The sequence below is a fragment of the Gobio gobio genome (genome assembly GCF_949357685.1).
Source record: "Gobio gobio genome assembly, chromosome: 13".
Classification (NCBI taxonomy): Eukaryota; Metazoa; Chordata; class Actinopteri; order Cypriniformes; family Gobionidae; genus Gobio; species Gobio gobio.
Window position 1 is genome coordinate 48,057,154 of NC_137106.1, and position 26,424 is coordinate 48,083,577.

Below are 26,424 nucleotides of genomic sequence, written 5' to 3' on the forward strand. Positions count from 1 at the left end.
GCTATGTCTGTCAAGCCATTCCCGGCACGTCTATTACATTGTGTATGCGAGGTGTCAGACATTACCAAGGAGATAATTAGTCATTTTTGGCGAACAGGTGAAATATCTGAGAGAGCAAGACAAAAGTGACTGCAGTATGCATTCGAGGGATATATCCACGATATAATATGCAACCGATTTAGAGAATAATTTCATCAAAATTTAAGCTAAAGCCTATAGTCCTAGCGCAAGCAGCAGCCGCCTCATACGTATGTTCATGCTCATGAAAATAATCTAATAATTATAAATCAAACCGCTTATCCATAAGTCTTGTGGATTAAAAACAAGACATTAGCCTCATTCTCCCGCTTATATTTTATATATGTTGTAACGTGTTTTAAATGTAATTGTGTTGCAGATGATAAGGAGTTTAAAGTTTTTTTTTGTGTTGGGACTGTTATCATTAACTTGGATGTTCGGGTTAAATAAAAACCCTTAAAGGGTTAGTTCATCCAGAAATGTAAATTCATACATTAATTACTCACCCTCATGTCGACCCCAACCCGTAAGACCGTAGAGAAGAAGAAAAATATCTTAAGTTGTGTTCTGAAGATGAACGAAGGTCTTACAGGTTTGGAACGACATGAGGGAGAGTAATAATGACAGAATTAAAATGTTTGGGTGAACTAACCCTTTAAAGACCGTGTAATTCAATTCAATTCAAATTTATTTGTATAGCGCTTTTCACAATACACATTTTTTCAAAGCAGCTTTACAGAAAGGGCATTTCATAGATGTACAGTAAAAATGTTAGAAAGACGATGTAAAAGAATAATGTTCGAAAAAGTTAATCAATCGTGTATTAATTTAGGCCATAACAACGCTGGCGTTGAGTCGTCTCTTCACAGGCGTCGAGTCGTCTCATCACAGGTGTCGGGGCATCCGAAGTCTCCATGAGAGGCTGGATACAAACTGGAGCTGATGAACTATTTACCTCGGGACTAGTGTCCCGAGATAACAACAGAAAAGCAGATGGGAAATGATTAGCGTAGCTGCTGTTCAGAATATTATATTAATGCTTTTGATCCGATTTAACTGTAGTATAAAAAGATACTTATAATGTGAATGCTTGGCTAAAGAGATGCGTCTTTAATCTAGTTTTAAACTGGGACAGCGAGTCTGAACCTCGAACAATATCAGGAAGACTATTCCAGAGTTTCGGAGCTAAATGTGAAAATGCCCTCCCTCCTTTAGTGGACTTAGATATCCTAGGAATGACCAGAAGCCTCGAGTTTAGTGATCTTAAAGAGCGCGATGGATTGTAGGGCGATAGAAGATCCGTTAAATACACTGGAGCTAAACCATTTAGGGCTTTATAGGTCAGTAGCAATACTTTGTAATTGATACGGAACTTCACAGGTAACCAGTGTAGAGATGATAACATTGGTGTTATATGATCATATTTTCTTGACCTAGTAAGAACTCTAGCAGCTGCGTTTTGGACTAACTGTAGCTTGTTTATTGAGGATGCAGGACAACCAGCTAATAAAGCATTACAGTAATCTAGTCTCGAGGTCATGAATGCATGAACTAACTTTTCTGCATCAGAAATAGATAGCATGTTACGTAGCTTAGCAATGTTTCTAAGATGGAAAAATGCCGTTCTTGTAACATATGAAATATGATTTTCGAATGTCAGGTTGCGGTCTAATATAACACCCAGGTCTTTTACTGTAGTGGATAAAGCGACAGGACATCCTTCCAAGGTAAAATTGTATTGCGAGAGGTTTTGTGGGCAGTTTTTTGGACCAATAAGTAACACCTCCGTTTTATCTGAATTTAATAGCAGAAAATTACACGTCATCCAGTATTTAATATCTTCAACACACGTAATGCCGTTTTCTGTACAGTATAAATGCTTGCGCGCGCTCCTTCAATCATGCAATGCATCGGAATAACATGTTTCTTTGTTTCATAACATAAGATTAATGTTGGGAAAGTTAACTTGTAGATAAAGTGCTCTATTTGAGAATTATTGTATATGAATGCATCACAAAAAATCCTGTGCTCTATGGGCACTGCCATTAATAAGGACAAAGCGAAAGTTGTTTTGCACTCCGTGATAAAGGCACATTTAAATATTTTGCGGGAAACATAAATCCGATCAGTTATGAATGGCGACCACTTGATGTGAACAAATGTTAACTCGCCGTGTCCTGATTGACTGATGATCACGGTGATCATGTTAATGCCACGTGTAAACGCAGCCAGAATAATTTACCTCTAGAGTAGATTATTTCTGATAACAAGCAAAATAAATAACAAGCAAATTGCATTAGACATACAGTCTAAATTACATTAGACGCTGCTCTCGTATGACTGGATATTTATGAAGCATTTAAGGCTTTTTGGTTAGTTGCACAACGTTTTTGTGCTTGTCATATTCTCTCTGCTTTATCGTTAATATTTTATATCATGTTATCCAAGAATAGTATGTCAAATGTGTTTCTACTGAGTAGTGTGCCATATTATTCCTTTGCCAGACCGATAAACAAACACAGAAGTTAACTTCGGGCTGATTTGATGCGCTCCGAAGCTTCGTGAGGCAGTGTTTGAACTGATTTAAATATGTATTTTCATTTTTGGGTGAACTAACCCTTACAGTTGTCATACTACATTTGGAAAATGGGAAACATGTCTATGTAATAGGATTAATGTGCCGATATTGATTTAGCATTTTATTGATAACATTTGCATTATTATTATTATTTTTAAACCATCTTAAAAGCAAAAGTATCTTAGTTTGGCAGAACCACCCAGAAAATTGTGAATTTTTATTTTTTGGGCTCTGTATACGTTTAAAGAATACTTTAAAATGTTTATTCTTAATATTTCTTCTTTTTATACTTCTTTTTATACTTTATAGTGAGGATCTTTAGATATGTGACGGGTTAAGCCATCTGGAACCTATTTTAAAACAATGCCAATGACAAATTATCAGAATATGCACCTTTAATGTATTCACCCTATGTTTAATGTATTCACCCTATGTTTAACACTTTAAGAGTCATACCAACAAAACAATGACAGTTAACAACAACTCCAAATGATTCAGTGATTTAAAAAAAGTTTTATATCTGCAGGATGAAAGCATAGAGCTTGAAAACTACGCTTCACTTTCCATGAAGGCACAGTCAACAAATCAGCGATTCTCTGAGCCAGTGCGTGTACCAGGTGTGCCTGAAGTTTTTGACAGGATGTATGTGCTGAATAAAATTCGAGGTAAATGTCTCTTTTCATTTGATTATTTATTTTCTATGGCAGGTTATATATTTTAAGACTGCAATTATTATTATCCCGGTATGTCTGCCTAGAAGGCAAACAGTATAACTGCATGTATGTCTACTATGCATATGTATGTAGTGTTGTCTGTTAGCATTACCAAAAATGGTAACACTTTATTATTTTTATAATTAATGATTTGCTTGTTCACAAATATGCATTAGTTAAGCATGGAGACAATAGTAATTCATGATTAACTTAAAGGGTTAGTTCACCCAAAAATGAAAATTCTGTCATTAATTACTTACCTTCATGTCGTTCGACACCCGTCAGACCTCCGTTCATCTTCGGAACAGAAATGAAGATATTTTAGTTGAAATCTGATGGCTCTGAAAGGCCTCCATTGGCTCAATGGCACCGTTCACTCTCAAGACCCTTAAAAGGTACTAAAGATGTCGTTACAAAGTCCATCTCACTACAGTGGTTCTACAATAACTTTATGAATCGGCAACAATAGTTTTTGTGCGCAAAAAAACCCTAAATAACGACTTGCATAGTGATGACGATTTCAAAACAAAGCATCATGAAGCTTCGAAGCGTTATGAATCAGTGAGTCGAATCATGATTCGGATCGCGTGTCAAAGCGCCAAACTGCTGAAATTTGGCGATTCAAACCGCTGAATCGACTCAGTGATTCATAACGCTTCATGATGCTTTGTTTTGAAATCGTCATCACTATGTAAGTCGTTATTTAGGGGTTTTTTGCGCACAAAAACTATTGTTGCCGATTCATAAAGTTATTGTAGAACCACTGTAGTGAGATGGACTTTGTAACGACGTCTTTAGTACCTTTTAAGGGTCTTGAGAGTGAACGGTGCCATTGAGCCAATGGAGGACTTTCAGAGCCATCAGATTTACACTAAAATATCTTAATTTCTGTTCCGAAGATGAACGGAGGTCTGACGGGTGTCGAACGACATGAGGGTAAGTAATTAATGACAGAATTTTCATTTTTGGGTGAACTAACCCTTTAACATAGTAAGGGCATATTGGCCATTATTTACAACTTAATAATCCCTATATTATTTTTGTGTAATGATGTAATTGTTGCGGTTGGGGAATGGGTGTAAGGAGCTAGAACTCAAGTGCAGGAGAAATGGGGTTTTATTTATCACAAACACGTAAACAAAAACAAACAAAACTACCCACGAGGAGCAAAACCAGAACATACCACACACAATGAACATGAAGCAAGGATGGGAAACAGACGATAACGAACCAACATAGGACTGCAAACACAAGTAGACTAAATAGGGAGCAAACAAGGCAATGAATGCGGGAGAACCGAGGGGGGCAAATAAACCAATTATCAGGTAACAATAGGGGCGGGGTCAAAACAATAGACATGAGATATGTGCCATTTTGTTAAGTTAACAACTATAAGCTAGTAACCTGTTTAATTACTGCTTATTTTGCAGTTATAAATTGCTAAAATAGTGTAATAAAGACAATTTGACCCCCTATTCTGAAGTGTAAGTTTTATCCTAAAATAAAGTGTTACCCTAAAAATATTTTAATTTTAAGGAAACAAATCAATATTTAAAGCAAGCAAAGTTCACTATTAATGTCAGAAAAGGATATAATTTATGTTCGTTTTCCTTTTCTCAATATATTTTATAAAGAGGGTGAGAAAATTCCTAACTGCAGTGAGCGGAACCTTAAAGACGCATCAATTAAAAAAGCAACTGACGTTGAAAAGGTTTTGCTCAGTCTCCCTCCATTTATGGATTCCTACTCTCTTTGGACTGGCTACAATGGTACTACACCTGATTCCAGGTAGGACTCTTTTCATGGGTTCTCGTTCTCGCTCTCTATCTCTATAAACTCTCACTTCTGTATATTGTTATAATTAACATTGAATTAAACATGATATAAATTCTGTGTCTATATATATATATATATATATATGCAAATATCGTCATTGAGTCATCGGAGGAATTTTTCAAGAAATAAAATGCATAATTCTCTCGTCTCAGGGGGATATGAGGGCGGAAGGTACCATAATTTGAATATACGACCGGGTTTCTACTGATACAAAGCCTAATGCTAAATCACTGAAGTGACCCTTTAAAGATTCATGACACCAAAGATCGCCCGTTAGATCTACACAAGACCAACCACTACTGGACATCAGAGCCAGCGGCAAACGTCAGAAGGACTGGCTGAGGAAAGGTTGCTCTCGCCGGGGTTAATGAGCGCTGAGCGTCCGGTGATCGCCTGGATCTCAAATCCAAAAATGCAAGATTTTTTTTTTAAAATAGGCGCTCTCTTTATAAATAACCAGAGGTGGGTAGAGTAGCCAAAATCTGTACTCAAGTAAAAGTACAAGTACTTACTGAAATATTTACTCAAGTAAAAGTAAAAGTAACAATCGTAATATTTACTTGAGTAAGAGTAAAAAAGTATTCGATGAGAACTACTCAAGTAGTTAGTTACTAGTTACTTTCGATCTGATTGATAAACGAAAACCCTGAATTTCAGGCTACTTGGAGAGCTTTCACACACCTCTCTGTAACACTTTACAATAAGGTTGTATTAGTTAACATTAGTTAATTTATTAGTTAACATGAACTAACCATGAACAACACCTCTGTTCAGCATTAGTTAATCTTTGTCAACGTTAGTTCATAAAAATCCAGCTGTTCATGGTTTATTCATGTTAGTTCACAGTGCAATGACTAATGTTAACAATATTTTAATAATGCATTAGTAAATGTTTAAATTAACATAAAGATAAATAAGTGCAGTTCATTATTAGTTCATGTTAACTAATGTAAGCTAATGAACCATATATATTATATATATATATATATATATAAATAAATAAATAAATAAATAAATAAATAAATAAATAAATAAATAAATAAATAAATAAATAAATAAATAAACACATACATAATACATACATATATATATATGTGTGTGTGATTAATGGTTAAACAGTGTAAATTAATGGTGTGCTGGGCTAACTAGAGCTCTTCTTAAAACATACTTTGTTCTTATATTTTTATAAGTATATAGGCTATTCTTTAGGTAGGAATAAAATACAATACCGTTTTTATCTGTGTGTATTTTCTACACTTCAGACAGGTGTCTGTCCGGATTTGTGTATAAATGCAAGATGTCACATTAGGCTATTCAATTTGTTTCGTTTTGTGAAGAAAAGGATATGTAAATGTGAAGATGTGAACGTTTGTTCGTGGACGTGTGTTGTTTGGAGGATTCATTGCTTACACAAGAGCGCATATGAGGAAAACACTCGGACAGTGTGTGAAATAGTATTATAATAAGGGGAAATTTCCCATAGTTACCAAAATGACCGTTAATAGTGTTCAAATATAGGCATCATTGTGACACTTACCGCTCTTTTCAGGGTGGAATTATTGTATGCTGAGAGATGTCAGTTCGTTTTGGTGCACACAACATGCATCGCATTATGAAACTATTCTTTTTGACATCTTGGAGTGAAAACATAGAACTTGAGGCCACGGGCAATCTGCCTCCCGTAGCTCACACACATCTTCCGACTAAACGCGCGCTAATTATAAGCGGGTGATGCGTAGCAACCTCTCGCGAAGCAGCCTCTCCAAAGTTTTGCGAGACTTGCGAAAGTCATATTCACTTATTTTAATATATATAATATAATTATTACCATTTGACAGTAACGGAGGAACGCCACCGAATGTAACTAAGTAAAAGTACAGTTTTTTCACAAGAAATTTACTTGAGTAAAAGTACCCATCTCTAAATCTACTTTAAAAGTACAAGTTACCCAAAAAATTTACTCAAGTAAATATAACGAAGTAAATGTAATTCGTTACTACCCACCTCTGTAAATAACAGATTTGAGCTTTAAACAACTACATTCCCACCTGAAAAAGTCTTAACTACCGTTTGTGACACAAAAGTAGTATTTTTTAATTATGCAGGGTTTCTCATCACGTCACTTTACCACGTGACAGCAGTAAACAGGCTCCTGATTGGTTAACGCGGCGCAAATTGACGCCAAAGTTCAGATATTTCAACTTGGGTGTCAGATGCGAATTCGCTTCAAACTCTTGAATGCACAAAAAGCACCACTCGTGCGAGACACTCAATTTGCGTCCAATTTGCGTCATTCGTCAACGCGCCTTTCTATTGACTTAACATGGAAATCACTCGCGCCAGACGCTCTCTACGTGTTCGGTGTGAACGCAGCATAAGAACAGACTCGTCTAAGATTCACTTTCGGATGACTCGCAGAGCAGAAACAGTTGAACCGCTTTGCTCAGATGCAATGCACCTTTGTTTTTAGCTTCGGTCTCCATATTATACCCGCGCTGAAGGGCGGAGCGTGAGATGCAAATATTGCATGCCAATGTGCATTGGCTTGTTTAGTTACATTCGAAGATGATTGGGTTCACATGCGTTTCCCCACGGGTGTACGTTGAACATCACCGACTGAAAGGGAACCAGTATTTTTTATCATAAATAAACAGTAAATAATCACATGAATTATAATATGAATAATAATATTTATCCATAATGCTAATCCCGGTGACAATGTGCTCCTTTTATCATAAATAAACAGTAAATAATCACATGAATTATAATAATATGAATAATAATGCTAATCCCGGTGACAATGTGCTCCTTTTAGTTTCAACATCAATTCAGAGAGAACTTTTTCCCAAATGAAAGAGGAAGTGGAAAAGTATTCTCATCTGATTATAACTCCACCATTACATCTAAAGGATGTCGGAATTGATGGACCACGTTTGATTCTTCTCAGTCATGGTAAATTGTGTGCATTATCACTAGTGTTAGAACTGATATTAATATACACTGTATTACTATTAGATCATCAGTAGTATTATGCATAGGACTATTAACAAATATTTTACTATTACAGAAAAACTTGGCATGTACTGCAGTAAAGATAAAATGACACCTCAAAACATTCATGTGTTTGACCCTCTTGCTGGAGAAACAGTCACTGTGAATATAGACGAATTGGCTAATACGTAAGTGAATTTTTGTTCATCTATCTTGTTCTGTCATATTTTGAACACCTTATTTTTTTGTAGACCATATGACAATAAAAATCTTATTTGCGAGCCTAATGTGGTGCATCTATCTTTACTTTGAATATTTGATTAGTCTAATTAACACATCATAACCTACAGTACTTATAATTTACTTGGTATGAAGATGTATATTGTGGTAGCAATATAAATTGAATATTGCTAGAGATTTTGCTATTTCATGTGGCGGAATGTAAATATCAGTGCCAGAAGTTCTATAAATAAATAAATATATTTATCAAGCGAAGCTGGCCTTGAAAAATAACAGCAATTCTTGCACTATTTAGTCTATTACCTTTTTAGTTACACTTTAAAACAAATATAGGACAGCAGCAACACTGTGCTAGTATAGGCTAAGAAAACATTTATAAACTTTTAATGATTTTGAACTGTTATTATTTTATCATATTTAAATAAAGTGAAAGTACAGTTTTATTTATGTTTTACCAATACTATACTGTAAAATATAATCACAGAGCAATGTTTTTAGTTCTAATATGTAAGCTTTACAAACAGCCTGTGACCGATTGTACTTTAAATGACTTCCTAGGCTGAGAGATGTCAGAGATGATCTAACTCTAAAAGTCACCAAGACTCCAAAAGAGGCTATTGTGGTATGTTTGCTGTCATACAGAAATTTCTAACATGTGTATACAGTTTACAATTTAGTGTATAAATAATTTTACTGAATTTAAGTGTATTTTTTTTTTGGTTAAAGGTCCTCTTTGATTCAAGTTCCTCCATGGGTGATGAATGTTTTGACGAAGAGTGCAAAATGATGCGAATTGATGCCATCAAACAAACATTTGACAGCTTCTCAAACAGATGCATGGCTTATAATTTTGACCAAGTTATTTGCCTTGTAAAATTTGACTGCATGGTGAAAACTCTTCACACATTTACAGAAACCGTGGAAACCTTTAAGGTAAGTTAAAAGTATTATTTCATTTAAGCTTTTTTTTAATAAATTGGAAAGAAATGTTACACTTTAGAATACTGTTCCTTCATTCATGAATAACTGCACAGGAACAAACAAATATTAACATTCTAGTAACTACTTTTAATTAACAAGAAACTGATTAATAAATGAGTTTGTAATAGTGCTTAGTTGAATGTGGTAGATCACTATTAGCTAATCAATAACTTTTTTTTTTATACCTCACAGAGGACTAATAAGAACTATATACATGTTCATAATTAACATGATTAATGCATATATTATAATTAATTCTAAAGTGAAGGTAATGGTAACCCACTAGTAATGACTCAAGGATTACTACATCCTTCTAAAGTAATTACTAATTATTTGGATCAGTATTCTAAAGTGAAAAAGTGAGGGAGTGTTCACTGCATTTATTACTTTAGAACTGACTTCATTATTTCCTTGTTTAGGAGTATGTTCATGGACTTGAGGCAAATGGAATAACTCGTTTATATGATGCATTAAATCATGGATGCAAAGAACTCGAACAAATCAAAAAGAGATTTCCAGATTGCAAATGTCGCATCATATGCTTGACAGATGGAAATGATGTTGGGTGTGTTTTCAGTCATTCTCAAATGCCAATTTTAGTTTCTAAAAAAAATATACTAAAATATTTTGTTAACAATCTTGCAATGGCACCTATTACCATATTGCTCAATGGGGGGGAAGATTTTATATATATATATATATATAAAAATGCGCATATGCACGCATACATAAATGTATGTATGCTTATTTATTTATTAGGGGTGTAACGGTACACAAAATTAACGGTTCGGTACGTACCTTGGTTTTGAAGTCACGGTTCGGTACAGGTTTGGTACAATAGTTTTACAAAATTGCTTTTTATTTATTTTTATTAAACAGTGGTTTACTGAAGAAAAAAATTTGTCCGTCCTTAAATTAATTAAATTATAACTAACATTTTCTTAAAGATTATGCAGTAAAATATATAGGAGCTCTTACTTGCACATTAATATTAAAGGTTAACAACAGAGCCTAAATTAATTTGCTATTTTATTTTTAGGTATAATAATCAACACTCAAATAACAGTTCGCAAACATGTAAACTTCACATAAGGCAGTTTTTGCAATAACTTCTAAATCTAATTATAAAATAGTTTTTCCTCCAATTCGTTGTTGAAATATAATAATTTATAGCCTACGCAGTGTCTCATTTTCATGACAGGTTTATTTAAACATACATGAAATAATCAAGACATCATTAACATGTTCAGTGGAATATAATGAATATATAGACTAATATAATGAATATATATTTCGTATATTTAGTGAAAGAGTTGATTTCTCTAGTGAATACAATACTGTGGACACTGAATGACTGCCTGAGGTAAATGTGATGCTACATGACATTGTTTAGTTTACAAGCAGTTTTATTGATGTCTCTCCGCCGTTGAAACACTGAGCGATTACACCACATATGATGCATGACAGTAAGTTGTAATGTATCCTCAACATACCTTCAGATGTTTATTCATGTTTATTTATTAGGAAGAGCTGATCGGTCGCGTTCACAGATGATCACGTTCACACGCGGCCGCTTGAACAGTGATCAGTCACGCCACAATAAAAAGCGTCAAAGCGGTATTTGTTTGAATTTGGGATAAAATGGACTGAATACTTAATATGTTCGTGTGGGAACTCGGATTGAAGTGTGTTCTGCGCTTAAAGCAAGCCGACTGTTAACTGTTAAAGACTGCATTTGGAAACCGTTCGGTAACGTTACACGTGTGCACCGAACCGAAAGCCCTGTACCGAAACGGTTCAATCCGTGTACCGTTACACCCCTAATATAAATAAATGGTTTTTTTTTTTTTAAATTTTTTAATATATATATATATATTAATTAGACACACACACACACACACACACACACACGTGTGTGTGTATATATACAGTGAGTATTTATACACCATTTTTTATTCAAGTATTTGAACACCCTGCTATTTTGCAAGTTCTCCCACTTAGAAATCATGGAGGGGTCAGAAATTGTCATCGTAGGTGCATGTCCACTGTGAGAGACATAATCAAAAAAATAAAAATCCAGAAATCACAATGTATGATTTTTTTATCTATTTATTTGTATGATACAGCTGCAAATAAGTATTTGAACACCTGAGAAAATCAATGTTAATATTTGGTACAGTAGCCTTTGTTTGCAATTACAGAGGTCAAACGTTTACTGTAGTTTTTCACCAGGTTTGCACACACTGCAGGAGGGATTTTGGCCCACTCCTCCACACAGATCTTCTCTAGATCAGTCAGGTTTCTGGCCTGTCGCTGAGAAACAGAGTTTGAGCTCCCTCCAAAGATTCTCTATTGGGTTTAGGTCTGGAGACTGGCTAGGCCACGCCAGAACCTTGATATGCTTCTTACAGAGCCACTCCTTGGTTATCCTGGCTGTGTGCTTCAGGTCATTGAGCCTCGACCCATCTTCAATGCTCTAACTGAGGGAAGGAGGTTGTTCCCCAAAAAATAGATGGCCCCGGTCATCCTCTCCTTAATACAGTGCAGTCGCCCTGTCCCATGTGCAGAAAAACACCCCCAAAGCATGATGCTACCACCCCCATGCTTCACAGTAGGGATGGTGTCCTTGGGATGGTACTCATCATTCTTCTTCCTCCAAACACGTTTAGTGGAATTATGACCAAAAAGTTATATTTTGGTCTCATCTGACCACATGACTTTCTCCCATGACTCCTCTGCATCATCCAAATGGTCATTGGCAAATTTAAGACGGGCCTGGACATGTGCTGGTTTAAGCAGGGGAACCTTCCGTGCCATGCATGATTTCAAACCATGACGTCTTAGTGTATTACCAACAGTAACCTTGGAAACTGTGGTCCCAGCTCTTTTCAGGTCATTGACCAGCTCGTCCCGTGTAGTTCTGGGCTGCTTTCTCACCTTTCTTAGATCATTGAGACCCCACGAGGTGAGATCTTGCATGGAGCCCCAGTCCGAGGGAGATTGACAGTCATGTTTAGCTTCTTCCATTTTCTAATGATTGCTCCAACAGTGGACCAATTTCCCCGTAGCCCTTTCCAGCCTTGTGGAGGTGTACAATTTTGTCTCTAGAATTTTTTTTTTTTTTTAGATTATGTCTTTCATAGTGGACATGCACCTACGATGACAATTTCAGACCCCCTCCATGATTTCTAAGTGGGAGAACTTGCAAAATAGCAGGGTGTTCAAATACTTATTTTCCTCACTCACTCACTCACTCTCTGACTCTCTCACACACACACACACACACACACACACACACACACAATATTAAAATATATATATGTGCAACATTTCCTTAAACTAAAAACCACTTAAGACAACACAAATTCAGTTCATAAGTTCGAATATATATGTCAGGATCCTGTCACTTTGGTTAAGTGTTTGTTTGCAGAGCATGGTTTTTGCATTTGTTTGGGTCTTGTTTTGCTCTGTGGTGTAGTTTGGGCACATGTCTTTTCTTGTTTTAAGCACTTGGTCTTTGTATATGTTTTGTTTGCTATATGTTCTCCCATTAATCTCTTCTCTTCTGTTGATTTGGTTCAGCTGCCCTAACCCTATCAACTGTCCAGCCACTCTGCCTTTGTCCTCCACCTGTTTTGGACTTTGTGTTTTTTGCATCTACTAATAAATGTTTAATTCTATCTGCATTCGGGTTTATAACAATATTTCCTTCTAACAAAACAGATCAACATCTAATCCAGTTGCCACTGCCACCAAGTTGATGGCTTCAAACATAGTTGTTGATGCTGTGCTAATTGGGCAAGTAGAGAACACTGTGTTGCATGGGATCAGCTATGTTACAGGTAACTTTTTTCATTTGAGGCTTCTTAAATGCATTTCATGGTTTTCAATAGTTAATTATTACTGCTAATTTCTATATTTTGAGGTGGTTGCTGTTTTAAGCCTGACACAATCAAAGCTGCCATGCAACTCTTTGAGATGGAAACAGTCTTGTCAATGGAACAAAGAAAGGAAAAGAAACGCCTTGATATTTCATCAATTAAAACAGTGGTATAACAACTCGATAGGACAACTCACATTTCACACATTATAATGTTTTCAAAAAATACAAAAGGCTTAAAATGTGATGAACAGTGGAAGTTTATCACTCATTGTTTTACTCATATATTTGACAGAATGACCTAAACCTTTTTGGGAAGTGTGACTATGATGTCAAACCTGAGGTGAAATTACCCCCACAGATGCACAAAAAAGTGACAATGACAGAGAAGTAAGTGCTAGCATTAAACACTAAATTAAAATATACTAAGCCTATACATTAAAGCACAAGCTGTAATAGCAATTGTCAACCTTAGTCTCTGCTGGCCGGCTTTTTGCTGGACTTTGGCCTGGCCAGCTTGCCTTATCTGTTGCTTTGGTTCAGCTGCATTAACAACATGATCTTCACGAGAATACTTTTATGTACAATTACGTACATATTCATAAACACTGAAACATATAATATTGGCATATTGACAGCACTAACTGACTTGTCCCCCTCAATGTCTATGAAGGTTACAGCCAAGTTATGTGCAGGTTTAGGGGTAGGGGTAAGAGTTCAAAATATCTCAAAATATCTTTATAACACTATTGTTTCTATAATTGTTTATATTCCTACACCTCTCTCTGTCCATTGTTTTATTCTTTTTATATTGTATAAAATGGGTATGTTTTGGATAGGTTAAAGGATCTTCCATCTATCTATAAAATCTTTGATATGAAAGATTCCAAAATATTTAACCTTATGTAGCTGTAAAAGACGTAATAATGCTACATTTAAATGTTGCCGATACGTCCATATTGTATGTTTCAGCATCCATCCATTTCGTGTCTTTTAAAGTTGCGTATTAATAGCTACATATTAACAATGCCCTAAAGATGTAATAGCAATTGACCTATCGGTAAGCCCCCCCCCCCCCCTTAGTTACTGTTGCTAACTCGGACAAACAAACAGAGTTGCTATATCTTACAATGTACAGCTGTCAGTGTGAAAACCTTATCCCAAGATGTTTTTGGACACAGATTGTAGCGTATATCCCGATGGTTTATCAAGTTTATTGCATCGTTATTCACTCCAAAAAATCATCGTAAGAGCTGAACAAACAAAGCATAAGAAGTGCGCATTAATATCTCATTCACAAACTCTCTCTCTCTCCGTTGCATTACCATTAACATACACAGCAAATTACACAAACACTCAAACAACTATCAGTAAACAAACATATATACAGACCGTATGCCTTTTCGAGGGTGCAGTTAATAACTGGTAAACTTTGTATCTGCAAAACAACTCCGATAAACTGCGTGCAAGCTCTTCCTTTCGTTACCCGGAGACTATAATACCCATCAAAATAGGAGTCCTCCTTAGTAGGACAGATCATGTAGACCTTAAACATATCTCAAATTAAATTAATTTACATATAACCAGTTTAATAGAGGCACTGAAATGTAGACCTTCATGTTTTTCACCTACAGTGTTACGTTACATGACGTGAGAACAGTTAGTTATTACGGTTTGTATGTTAGGGACTTTAATCGTAACTTAATGAGAGTTTGACAAACACAATCCTCTCAGGATCCCTGGAGTCAGTGTTACAGTACCTCAGGCACGACGTTTTAGCATTTTTATAGCATAAACACCATCAAACCGATGAGAGCTTCGGATTTTCCAATGTTTCTCTATGGTGCTGAAGCCTAAAGATGTCCGTTCTGGTCCCAGTGCAACTGATACTCAACTGCTATTGGCTCATCTGCGTATGAGGGGAGGGGCTTACCGATAGGTCAATTGCAGTATATTTTGTGTTTCAGAAATTAGCTTGATGTAAAATGACTACATTGATGATCTGAGTCTTGTGCATATACAAAATTCCTTGTAGTGCATTGAAAAAGAGAATCATGGAGTCCAAGACAGGGCGCTTTTTGGAGAAGGACAAAAGAATTTTGGAAGAACTGAAGAATCTTCACTGTGACCCTCACCCTTTCTGTACAGTGCTGCCCTCGGAGTCAGATTTTAGTAAGTATGAATGGATCATTTCAAAGTTATATTAATGATATAGATGACACACTCCAATCCTCTTGAGAAAGTACACTTGTTACCACCACTCTCTAACAGTTGCATTATGCAACAACAGATAAATAATCAAATACAGACTGAAGCATAGATCACTCGGTTGAGCCTGTTTTATTTCATTCTTCATAAATCATACTTTTTTTTTTTCTTGGGTTTTGCAGCCCTTAGGGTACCATCACTGTTCATATTGTGTTGGACAGGATTGTCTGCTTTTGTACGTTTATTTATTCCTGAGAGTGTACTTTGTGTCTAGATTAAATACATATGTGTGCCCTTACTCTCAAAGATTAGAATGTAATTGAGACTGAAAAAGTGCTCTTCAGTTTTGTGTACAATATGCATCAGATGGTTACTGAATTTACTGTCTAATCTGTGAGCATGCCATCTGAGGCTGAGACCACACATAACTTAAACATGGAGACTTAAATGTTTTTCCCCTCTGCAAAATGCTGAAGTTCATGAAATATGAAAGTTTAACACCACAATTAAAAAAGGTTTTGAAGCAATGTCATATCAAAGAGACGGCTTTCTTAAAGTCAACCAAATATTTATATACCTGTATTATAATGCTTGTGCTATTATATAATACAACACATGTTTTCCCCTTAGCCTTTTGGAAGATTCTCATGAAAGGTCCCCCTGATACCTGTTATGAGCATGGAGTCTTTGAGCTGTATTGTGAGTTCGGTCCTGATTATCCTGTGAAACCACCCATCCTGAGATTCTTCACCCCTGTATCCTTTTTTAATGTCTGAACCTCACCTGCAGTCCTCACATTTAGGAAATCCATGCAAGACCTGGATCAATTAATAGATCCATTTCGAGTCTTTCAGCAGTTACAGATCACAGGTCACATTCACCCAGTGTCACCACCACAAAATGAAAATGTTCATTCAAGCTTTAACATGAATTGAAAATAAATATTCACAATTGATTTATTACATTCCTTAATGTTTTATAAAGGTTTACCACTGCAATGTGAACAGTGAGGGAAGAATTTGTCACAACATATTTGATCGAAATTACTCAGCCCACATTACCATGAGAGAGATTCTGGACGCTGTGTTTGGACTCTTGATTGCACCTGAACCAGATGATCCATTGGACAGGTAAACAAAATAGGCTTTATAGTTATAACAGAGTTAATTTATATAGGATTTATTTATTTTAATTGGGGGGTGACATTGTTGACTTTAGTGAATGAATAAACAACCAATGGCAATGCGTCTCTAAAACTCACTAAACATGTTGCACTAATAGTGATGCACAGAAATTCCAAGCTACATCTACATACATGAAATGATCCAGGTAATCTAATTTGGAAACCCTGTCTAGCTATAGTCCATTCTCTCTTGTTAGTGCCCCCATACCTAGAAACGGACCTGGATGGGAAACGTATTGAGTGAAAACAATATGCAACTCTGGAACTCTCCAACAGATCTGGCCATCCCTATAAGCGAGAACAAGAACAAATTAATTGACTGCTTGATTTTTACAGCGCACATTCTGTCAGTTGCCGTTCTGGCGCCTCCATCCCATACTGTACTTCTCAACATAGATTCACATCGGGATGTTTTATTAACAAATTTCGGGAGGAGTTCAGATAATTAAACATAATTAAACACAAGTGGAGCACATTCAGCTAATTAATTTAATCAACGATAGATGTGTGTGTATATATACAGCAGATTTACCTTCTTTTGCTGATCGTTTTTATTTTAGCATCCCTCCACCATCCCAGCACGCCAAATATGCATAATTTTTACTCTATTTAATTTAATGTAAGTGTAAACTCGTGAAATCACATGTTAACACTCATCAGGACACTGCACTTATTCGAAATTACAGAAGTTCATTATGTGCATTAAAGCTTTACCTGTGTTTTTTATTCACCCGAAGCGCGCACACTTACGCCGGTTTCACACTGCACGCGTTAGCAGGGCGTAAGCAGCGCGTGTTTTTTTTCGGCGCCCATGTTAACAGATTAGAGCATTCACACCGCACGCAGAGGCGGCGCGGCAGCGCGTAGCAGAGCAGAAGCAGCAGTGCTGCGATCGTTTCGGCGCCGAGTCTATTTTTGCTGCGCTGCTCACGCTGAATTAAAGCCACAGTGGATTGTTCTTGATCAAAACTGACCTGATTAACATGGAAAATAACAAATTTCACCATGAAATCATGTAGTGAAGTGTCCCGTGTGTTTCACGATCACCATATGACATCCAGCGCTGTGAAAACATTTATAAAATGCACGAAAACACAACACTGCCAGAAGTTTATGCCCAAACTTGAAAGGTCTGTTTAAATGATTAAAACTAGAGGCTTATCTTAATTTTAAAGGTTACTTTTATCATGTAAACTACACATATATATATATATATTAGGGCTGCAACGACGCGTCGACGTCGTCGATGACGTCGACTACGAAAATACGTCGACGTGCGTGAAATGCGTCGACGCGTCGGCGGCACATTATTTACGTTCTAGAATGGAACAGAAGATCTAGAATAATGGCAGCTTCTGCTCCCGGGCATAGTGAAAATGATAATTTATCATATAAAGCCAGACCGCGACATTCAAAAGTGTGGGAGTACTTTAAACAGAAGCCGAATAAAACTGTGCTTTGTTCACTCTGTAACGCCGGTTTCACACTGCGCGCGGTGGCAGAGCAGGTGCTGTGCGCGTGGAGAGCGGGAGCTTTCACACTGCCAGTCAGTGTTGCCAAGTCCCGGTTTTTTCCGCGGAATTGGGCTACTTCTACACTGTTGCCGCGGGCTGTGTCTCATGTCCGCGGGTTGAAGCGATCCCAATTATGTGATATTTAGCCCCGGGAATGAGAATTTTAGCCGGCAGCCCTGCAAAAAAACACACATATTTAACCCCCCGAACGCGATGTTTACCAGAGAACCTCCCCGAAACGCGATTGGTCTTGTTTTGGACTAGTTTTGAGTAACGAATGGGTGGGTTTTGTTGTGTAAACCTGGCAACCCTGCTGCCAGTGTTCTCTCGCGCAGCTGAACCGTGGCGCGTGTATTGCAACAGACGGTCACATTTTCCGGGGTTCTTCTCCGACCCCAGTACGTCTCGTGCTTTTATTTATTATGGGCTGCATATATCTCCTGTTAATGCGACCTGGTTCCGCTCTGTCCCAAACACATATGCATAATAACTTGTTGTATATAGGTAGTTTGCATGATTAAAGTAACATTAAAGTTAAGATATGCCTCTAGCTTTAATCATTTAAATGTGTCTTTGAAGTTTGGGCTAAAACTTCTGGCAGCTTTAGTCGTTGTTTATGCACATGTATCTTCAAAATAGACAACTAGTTATACTATATTAAAACTATGCTGAAAGCTCCTGTATGTGAACCTTTTGCAGATAAATACAAGTGCATTTTCGTTTACTATTGACACAAATCAATAAGTAAATCATACTCAACTACTATAGTAAACAACTTTTCCTAATTAGGCCTACTCTGTATACATTTTATGATGAATAGTATCATTATATATTATGTTTATAAAGCTTCTTGTGTTCATATATTTCTTTATAAAATGGCATAGCCTACTATGTACACTACCCTTCCTGAAATACAATTAATATTGTCATCATTCATTGATTTCATGTTAAAATAATATACAAATTCACTACCCTCTTTGAAGTACAATAATCAGTAAAAAAGAATAATAAGATTAATCCGGAAAAATAATCGTTAGATTAGTCGACTAATCGAAAAAATAATCGTTAGATTAGTCGACAGAAAAAATAATCGTTAGTTGCAGCTCTAATATATATATATATATTTAAACGTGGAGGAAGCATGCTGCCCATCATAAATCAAAGCACGAGACAGACAGGGGTCGGGGTAGAACACCGGGAAAGGTGACACTGGACGATATTCGTCTGTATTTGTGATATACAAGCTGCAGTTCAGCTGCGCGCGACAAACGCTGCCAGTGTGAAAGCTTAAAGGGTGCGCGCGGATCCCGCATTCCATACGCTCCGCTCCTGCGCTGCTTACGCCCTGCTAACGCGTGCAGTGTGAAACCGGCGTTACAGTGCATTCACATGGGGCGTCAGCATTAATACTTCTCATTTACTTTGAATGGTTGACATGCGTTGCCAAACTGAATTGTGGGTTCCGCTGTGTTGCGTCATTGCCGTTGCTTTCCATTTTCAGTGTTAAATAGTCTTTAGAAATAAAAGTGTATTGATCTTTGAAAAGGTGTACCTGCATTATGCCATTATCATTATTTTAGATGAAAATGGTCTCAGAACGACATAATTATCATTTATCGCAATAATTTCTTGGCCAATATATCGTCCAGCAAAATTTATCGTGACAGGCTTATCTGCACTTTTATGTTATTAATTCCTTGCAGTTAATTTTTTTTTGCAACATAACTAAAGTGGTTAACTTGTTTACAGTAAATGCATTGTCTTCTGGTTTATTTGGCTACTTTTCAGTACACCACAAAGTATGCCACTTAGTACTGTAAGACTTTGAAAAAAATACACATCTGACCACTCTTATGGGTTTGCTACTGTTACAATTAAAAACCATATATGCCAGGCAGAACTACAGTTAGATTTATAGTGTGCGAATAATCAAGCATTGACAAAATTCAGTCGTATTTGTTGCACTGAAGGGGCCCTCAAATAAATTTCTGCTTAGAGCCCCAAAGGCTTGGGCCGGCCCTGCTCTCAAGGACAGATGTTGCCCACCCTTGGATGGGGAGCGTCGGTGCACAGCCATTTTCAGATCTCTCCAGAGATGTTCAATCGGGTTCAAGTCTGGGCTCTGGCTGGGCCACTCAAGAACATTAACAGAGTTGTCCTGTAGCCACTCCCTTGTTCTCTTTGCTGTGTGCTTAGGGTTGTTGTCCTGATGGAAGATGGACCTTCGCCCCAGTCTGAAGTCTAGAGCGCTCTGGAGCAGGTTTTCATCTAGGATGTCTCTGTACATTTCTGCATTCATCTTTCCTTCGATCCTGACTAGTCTCCCAGTTCCTGCTGCTGAAAAACATCACACATCATGATGCTGCCACCACCGCTTCACTTCAGGGATGGGATTGGCCAGGTGATGAACGGTGCCTGGTTTCCTCCAGACATGACGCTTGCCATTCAGACCAGAGAGTTCAGTCTTTGTTTCATCAGACCAGATAATTTAGTTTCTCATGGTCTGAGAGTCCTTCAGGTGCCTTTTGGCAAACTCCAGACGGGCTGTCATGTGCCGTCTGGCCACTCTACCACACAGGCCTGATTGGTGGAGAGCTGCAGAGATGGTTGTTCTTCTGGAAGGTTCTCCTTTCTCCACAGAGAAACGCTGGAGCTCAGTCAGAGAGGTGACCAAGAACCCGATGGTCACTCTGACAAAGGCCCTTCTGCCCGATCGCTCAGTTTGGCCGGGCCGCCAGCTCTAGGAAGAGCCCTGGTGGTTCCAAACTTCTTCCATTAACGGATGATTGAGGCCATTGTGATCATTGGGACCTTCAATGCTGCAAAAATTTTCTGTACCCTTCCCCAGATCTGTGCCTCGATACAATCCTGTCTCGGTCTACAGACAATTCCTTGGACTTCATGGCTTGGTTTGTGCTCTGACATGCACTGTTAACTGTGGGACCTTATATAGACAGATGTGTGCCTTTCCAAATCATGTCCAATCAACTGAATTTACCACAGGTGGACTCAAATCAAGTTGTAGATGCATCTCAAGGATGATCAGTGGAAACGAGAACACCTGAGCTCAATTTTGAGTGTCATGGTAAAGGCTGTGCTAAGACTTGTGATTATTTTTTTATTTTTTCCGGGTTTTATTTTTAATAAATTTGCAAAGATTTCAAACAAACTTCTTTCACATTGTCATTATGGGGTATTGTTTGTAGAATTAAGGAAAAAATATGAATTTAATCAATTTTGGAATAAGGCTGTAACATAAAATGTGGAAAAAGTGAAGCGCTGTGAAAACTATCTGGATGCACTGTATATAATTAAAGTTTAATATCGAAAAGGTTATTTTCTGGGATATTTGATACTAACTAGTTGTTCTATTTTCTAAGCATCTTGGCATTAGAATTCCAGTCCAGCAAACCCAAATATGAAGAAGAAGCCAAGAAAAATACAGAAAAGTATGCAAATACCTCTCTGGATGACTTGGAAAAGGTAATTGCAAAACTATAATTCCATGAACATACCAAATATAATCTTTATAGTTTTGATCAGTTTTAAGACCGCAAACTCCAACTGATTACCCAAAGTTTTCTGAAATGCCTATAAATTCTCCATTGTGTTTCTGAATTTTAGTTTAATATTTATAAGTCTAATTAAAATTTGTTTGCTTTCTTTCTAGAAATATGTGGGTCCAGAATTATCCGACACAGTCATCCCCCCTTATCTCATTTGTCCTCTGTCAAAAAAGTTGTTTGTCGATCCAGTGAAAACTGCAGATGGTATGGTGTATGAACGGAGTGCTATTGAGGATTATCTCAAGAGGTAAGCTACCCAAAATTATCTTAGTGTTGGAAGTATACATACCATAAAGTGAAATAGGTGTCTGCATATATGAAGAACCTAACCCTAAAAAAATTCTAACAAAAGGTTTCTCAGTTGTTGTTTTTTTTTTTTTGTAGTATTAGGTGTTCTTAATAACATACTAAAAGTTAACCAAAGTTTGACCACTAGAAAAGTGTAATTTCCAAGATGGGCAGTAAGCTCTTAAAATATCCTAACTCCTTCATTATTTGACCTAGCCAAGTAATCTTGGTATCTAACCGCATGTTTTCTGGGTCTATGAATCCATTGGACTTGTCCTAATATAACATAAACATACTTATGGAATACATTATTTTTTGAGGATTCTGTAATCTCACTCAAAACTCTTTGTTTGGGGTGAACCAGAGATGTGAACGATTTAGCCCATGTCATGTACATGTTTTTGGACACATACCTTTTTTTGCTAAAACACAGACTTCACATTCAATGTAAAAGTTATTGCATCCAAAAGTAACTTAAATTGGAGTTGTATAACTTTGATCATAAATCAAATCATGAAAGGCAGAATCAAGTACATGTATTATGGCCGTGATCTACATGCTGCAGATTGTGTATACCACCACTGTGTTCCTGTGTTGAGCCTGGTTTCTCCCAAGGCTTTTTTCTCCATTCTGTCACCTGATGGAGTTTTAGTTCCTTGCCACCATCGCCTCTATTGCCCTTTGGCTTTTGGCTTGCTCAGTTGGGGACACTAAATATTCAACTATATTACTGATCCGCTCGCATTGACATTATATGATAATTGAACAAAGCTGGATGACATCACTGTTTTTTCCAGAGCGGCTGTACAGCCGAATCAAATTCTGTTGCATTATTTTCCTGTAAACACTGTGAAGTTGCTTTGAAACGATCAGCATTGTAAAAAGCTCTATATAAATAAAGATGACTTGACCACCACTTATGCAATAGTAGTTTTCGTAACGGATATAACATACCGATACAGTTCCAGAAAGACCCAGAGGCAAAGCGCAGAAAGTCAGGCCGCCCAAAAATGAAGATCAGGAGCAGTCATTCATGAAAGTTTGCTCCTACCGCGAGAGTAATGATGAGGAACAGTTGACAATTACACATCTTCGAGACAAAATGAAGGAATCTCTAACAAACCCAGATTCTGAACCATATGGAAATACCTCAAGAGAAAATTGAGAACAGTATCAGGACAATGTACATTTCACTGAAGGGGAAGGCCTCCATGACATAGTGGCAATGAGAGAGAAGACATCACAAATACTACGATCTTATTTCATCAAACAAGAAAAGGAGGAGGAATCCCAGAAACAAGCGATTGTTCAAAAGTAACATCAAGTCCAATGTCCCGTCCGTTATGGATCCGTATCTGAGCACAAAGTCACTTGAGCTTGACTCTGCCCTTTTGTTTGTTCCTGAGACTCTCCGTACACTTTTGAATGGTCTTTTTGTGGGTAAGGAGACAAGCCGAAAGGTTGCAGGAATTGGACAGGCAATTGTCCAGGCAGCACGACCACATGCTGTGGTAGCTCCATTACAACTTGTCCTTGCAGTGCAGGCACATCATATGTATCGGTCACAATTCCTGGTGGATACCCTTCATGGAATGGGATTTGCTTAATCAGACAAGGAAGTAGTTTTACGTTTCCCCAGATATGTTAACGGATGACATGGATGTGCTGGACATGGCACTTCTTTTTGCTGGGGACAATGTTGACCACAACATCCTTACTATTGATGGTAAGGGGACCTTCCACGGAATGGGAATCATAACAGTAATCACTCCAGGGTGAAAAAATGACCGTATCATTCCAAGGAGACACATTACCAACCTAGATTTTTCAGTGCAAAGTAAAATCCCAGTCATTGATTATCCAGTCACCCAGTCACTTAACTTCAAACAACAAACTCCAGGGTGGAAGGGAATTATGCATATCATTCATCAAGGACTAGAACATCGAGGCCAATCATCAGTTGTGTTCCTGCCAATGATTAGCCTGTACTCTGGAGACAAAACGTGTATTTTGTCCACCTAGGATTTTGTGACCTGGCTATTGAACACAATGCTCCACCCATTATTACGTTTGATCAGCCACTGTACTGGAAAGCAGCAGAGATGATCATGGATGCAGCACAGAGTGGTCCCCTGAAAAGCATAGTCTTAATGCTTGGAGGTTTTCATACTTTTATAAACCTACTTGGTGCAATAGGCACACTGATGAAAGAGTTTACTTCCAGATCATGTTGTGGATTGGAAAGGAAGGTGACATGAACACATTGGATTGGGGATGGAAACTGGTGGGCAACCGGTTCCTGCCAGTTATGACCAATAAGACTGCTGCCCCAGAAAGCCTCTTGCAGACTGTAATTGCACAACTGCCTGCCGAACACAACGGGAAATTGCAGGTCCTATGGGTTACCATGCATGCCTGCTTGTGGACCATGACAAGTTGGGAATTGTGAGAATCATTATAGTCAAACCTCTATGGGAGGAAGAGTGTGACAACTACTGGTAAATCTAGTGAAGGTCAGAGTGCAAAAAAGTATAAAAAATAAACCAGAATAAAAGGAAACAACTGAAGAAAATAGAAAAAGATATGTATAAATAAGAAAAGTATTATTATTATTTTTTTTTTTAAAGGCACACAAGGTCATTTTAAGGACCTGATGGCCTCCATTTTGAAAATGGGGCCTTTCTTGAAGTCAAACTTTAGTAAACATTTAGTATGTTTTAAAGTACATCTGATACTACTGTAAACCACTGAGAAACCTTTTGTTAGAATTTTTTTTGGGGGTCAAGCCATATATGCAGCTGACTAAAAGGCATCACATGGAAATAAAATGTTTCAGAATTATTTTTATTTTACATGTTTGACTTGTATTATGATTTTTAGGCATGGATCTGTTGATCCACTGACAAAGAAGCCGTTACAAGTAACAGACTTGAAGCCACACCGGAACATGAAAAAGGATGCCATGGAACATCGCAAGTCACAGATTCAAAAAACTTGAGTTTAAGATGGTTCCATTTGCATTCAGGTGTACCAAATTATGGTAAAGTTGCAAATTATACGAGCAGTGTATGTCTCGTTTGTTTGTTTGTTTTTTTGGAAAGGGACCAACCTGGTGGTGGGGAGGATGGAGGTGAACATCAGCGTCACCAAGTGCCAATTTAAAAGTGAAAGTTCAGTTCTTATATACTCCAAGTGTCAAGCAGTTATGGGCTAGACCTAATAATTATGTATGAATAATGTGGCATTAAAAGTCTTCCAATTAAACAAGTTCGTATTTCTATAACTAATAGGTTGTATAGCTATATTTTAATAACCAAAATTATCATAATGCCTTGTTTCCAAACTTTGAGAAAATATTGATAGATTTAAACCTATGACCTGTTCTGTTTTGTTCACATTTTGTGGGTCTAATAAAAGTACACTTGAACATATTTTACAGCTCTCACTGCTTTTTGAGTTTTTAAACTTTGTTCTTGTTCATTCTTTTATGCATTTATCTCCTGAAATCTGTCAAACATGCCCAAAAACTCATTTTTATTGCTAAGAAAAATTATTTGTCAACACTTATTTGTTTTGTTTATTTTTAACTCAACTTACTAATACATTTAAATTGTGGCAGCCTCATAACTTAGTTATCAAACCCAAAACCAGATTTTTCCATTGGCAACCAAATAAGCTTTGTGACCAACAAATGTTTAGATTCTGCATGATAATCTTTTATAAATGAACACAATATTTATGAATTTTGAAGCCTAAATACAATTGGCAGAAGTAAAAAGATAAACGTGGGCTATAAACTATGTAATGGTCGCATGATTTCAAAGTCACAGCTTCTGACAATTCTTTCCCTGTTTCCCAATGTCCACACTATCCATGCTAAATAGTATGTGAGATTAAAATAAGTGTCCCAAAGCATAGTATGTTGAAAAGAGTATGCCAAAAGTCCCCGGATGGTCTACTATTTCAGGGAGATTTTCAGAGTATGCATCTGTGTACACAATAGTCTAATATTGCCCACAACTAGGGTTGGGTATCGTTTGGGTTTTTTCCGATACCGGTGCCAAACCGATACTTTTAAAACGGTACCGGTGCCTGAACCGATACTTTAAAAAAAGAGCCACAAAACGAGGTGGATGAGATTAAAGAATGGCTTTTTATTGATTTTTTATTATTATTATTTAAATTGAACAATTTATTACAAGTTTAAAGTATACTTAAATATGTAAATATAAATAAATACAAAACACAATTTACATAACAAATTCACAGTAAAACTAAAGCCACCTAACCCAACTACAATAGACCTAATTTAACTCTAAATACAGTAATAACAGCAGTCGTCTGTGTTCTTGGTATGCTACAAACCAGCTTCAAGCTTTAGCTTTATTTTGCAGAAATATGACCATATTCTCTGGCTAAATATTTTAG

General features: G+C 37.1%; 1 protein-coding gene across 2 annotated transcripts in view; it reads left to right on the forward strand.

The window, feature by feature from the left end:
• Nucleotides 1-25,437, forward strand: part of LOC307136314 (uncharacterized protein) — a 49,031-nt gene extending 23,594 nt beyond the window's left edge. For both annotated transcript variants that reach the window (XM_079833218.1, XM_079833219.1), the window contains 16 exons: nucleotides 3,123-3,261; nucleotides 4,944-5,097; nucleotides 7,961-8,097; nucleotides 8,213-8,324; nucleotides 8,935-8,998; nucleotides 9,103-9,309; nucleotides 9,777-9,922; nucleotides 13,081-13,199; nucleotides 13,283-13,407; nucleotides 13,533-13,627; nucleotides 15,273-15,409; nucleotides 16,076-16,200; nucleotides 16,430-16,575; nucleotides 21,523-21,625; nucleotides 21,813-21,955; nucleotides 24,877-25,437. In XM_079833218.1, coding sequence (XP_079689344.1) covers nucleotides 3,123-3,261; nucleotides 4,944-5,097; nucleotides 7,961-8,097; nucleotides 8,213-8,324; nucleotides 8,935-8,998; nucleotides 9,103-9,309; nucleotides 9,777-9,922; nucleotides 13,081-13,199; nucleotides 13,283-13,407; nucleotides 13,533-13,627; nucleotides 15,273-15,409; nucleotides 16,076-16,200; nucleotides 16,430-16,575; nucleotides 21,523-21,625; nucleotides 21,813-21,955; nucleotides 24,877-24,994 — 2,070 coding nt within the window. In that variant the 3' untranslated portion in view covers nucleotides 24,995-25,437. The remainder of the gene's footprint in view (nucleotides 1-3,122; nucleotides 3,262-4,943; nucleotides 5,098-7,960; nucleotides 8,098-8,212; nucleotides 8,325-8,934; nucleotides 8,999-9,102; nucleotides 9,310-9,776; nucleotides 9,923-13,080; nucleotides 13,200-13,282; nucleotides 13,408-13,532; nucleotides 13,628-15,272; nucleotides 15,410-16,075; nucleotides 16,201-16,429; nucleotides 16,576-21,522; nucleotides 21,626-21,812; nucleotides 21,956-24,876) is intronic.
• The last annotated feature ends 987 nt before the right edge of the window (nucleotides 25,438-26,424 follow it).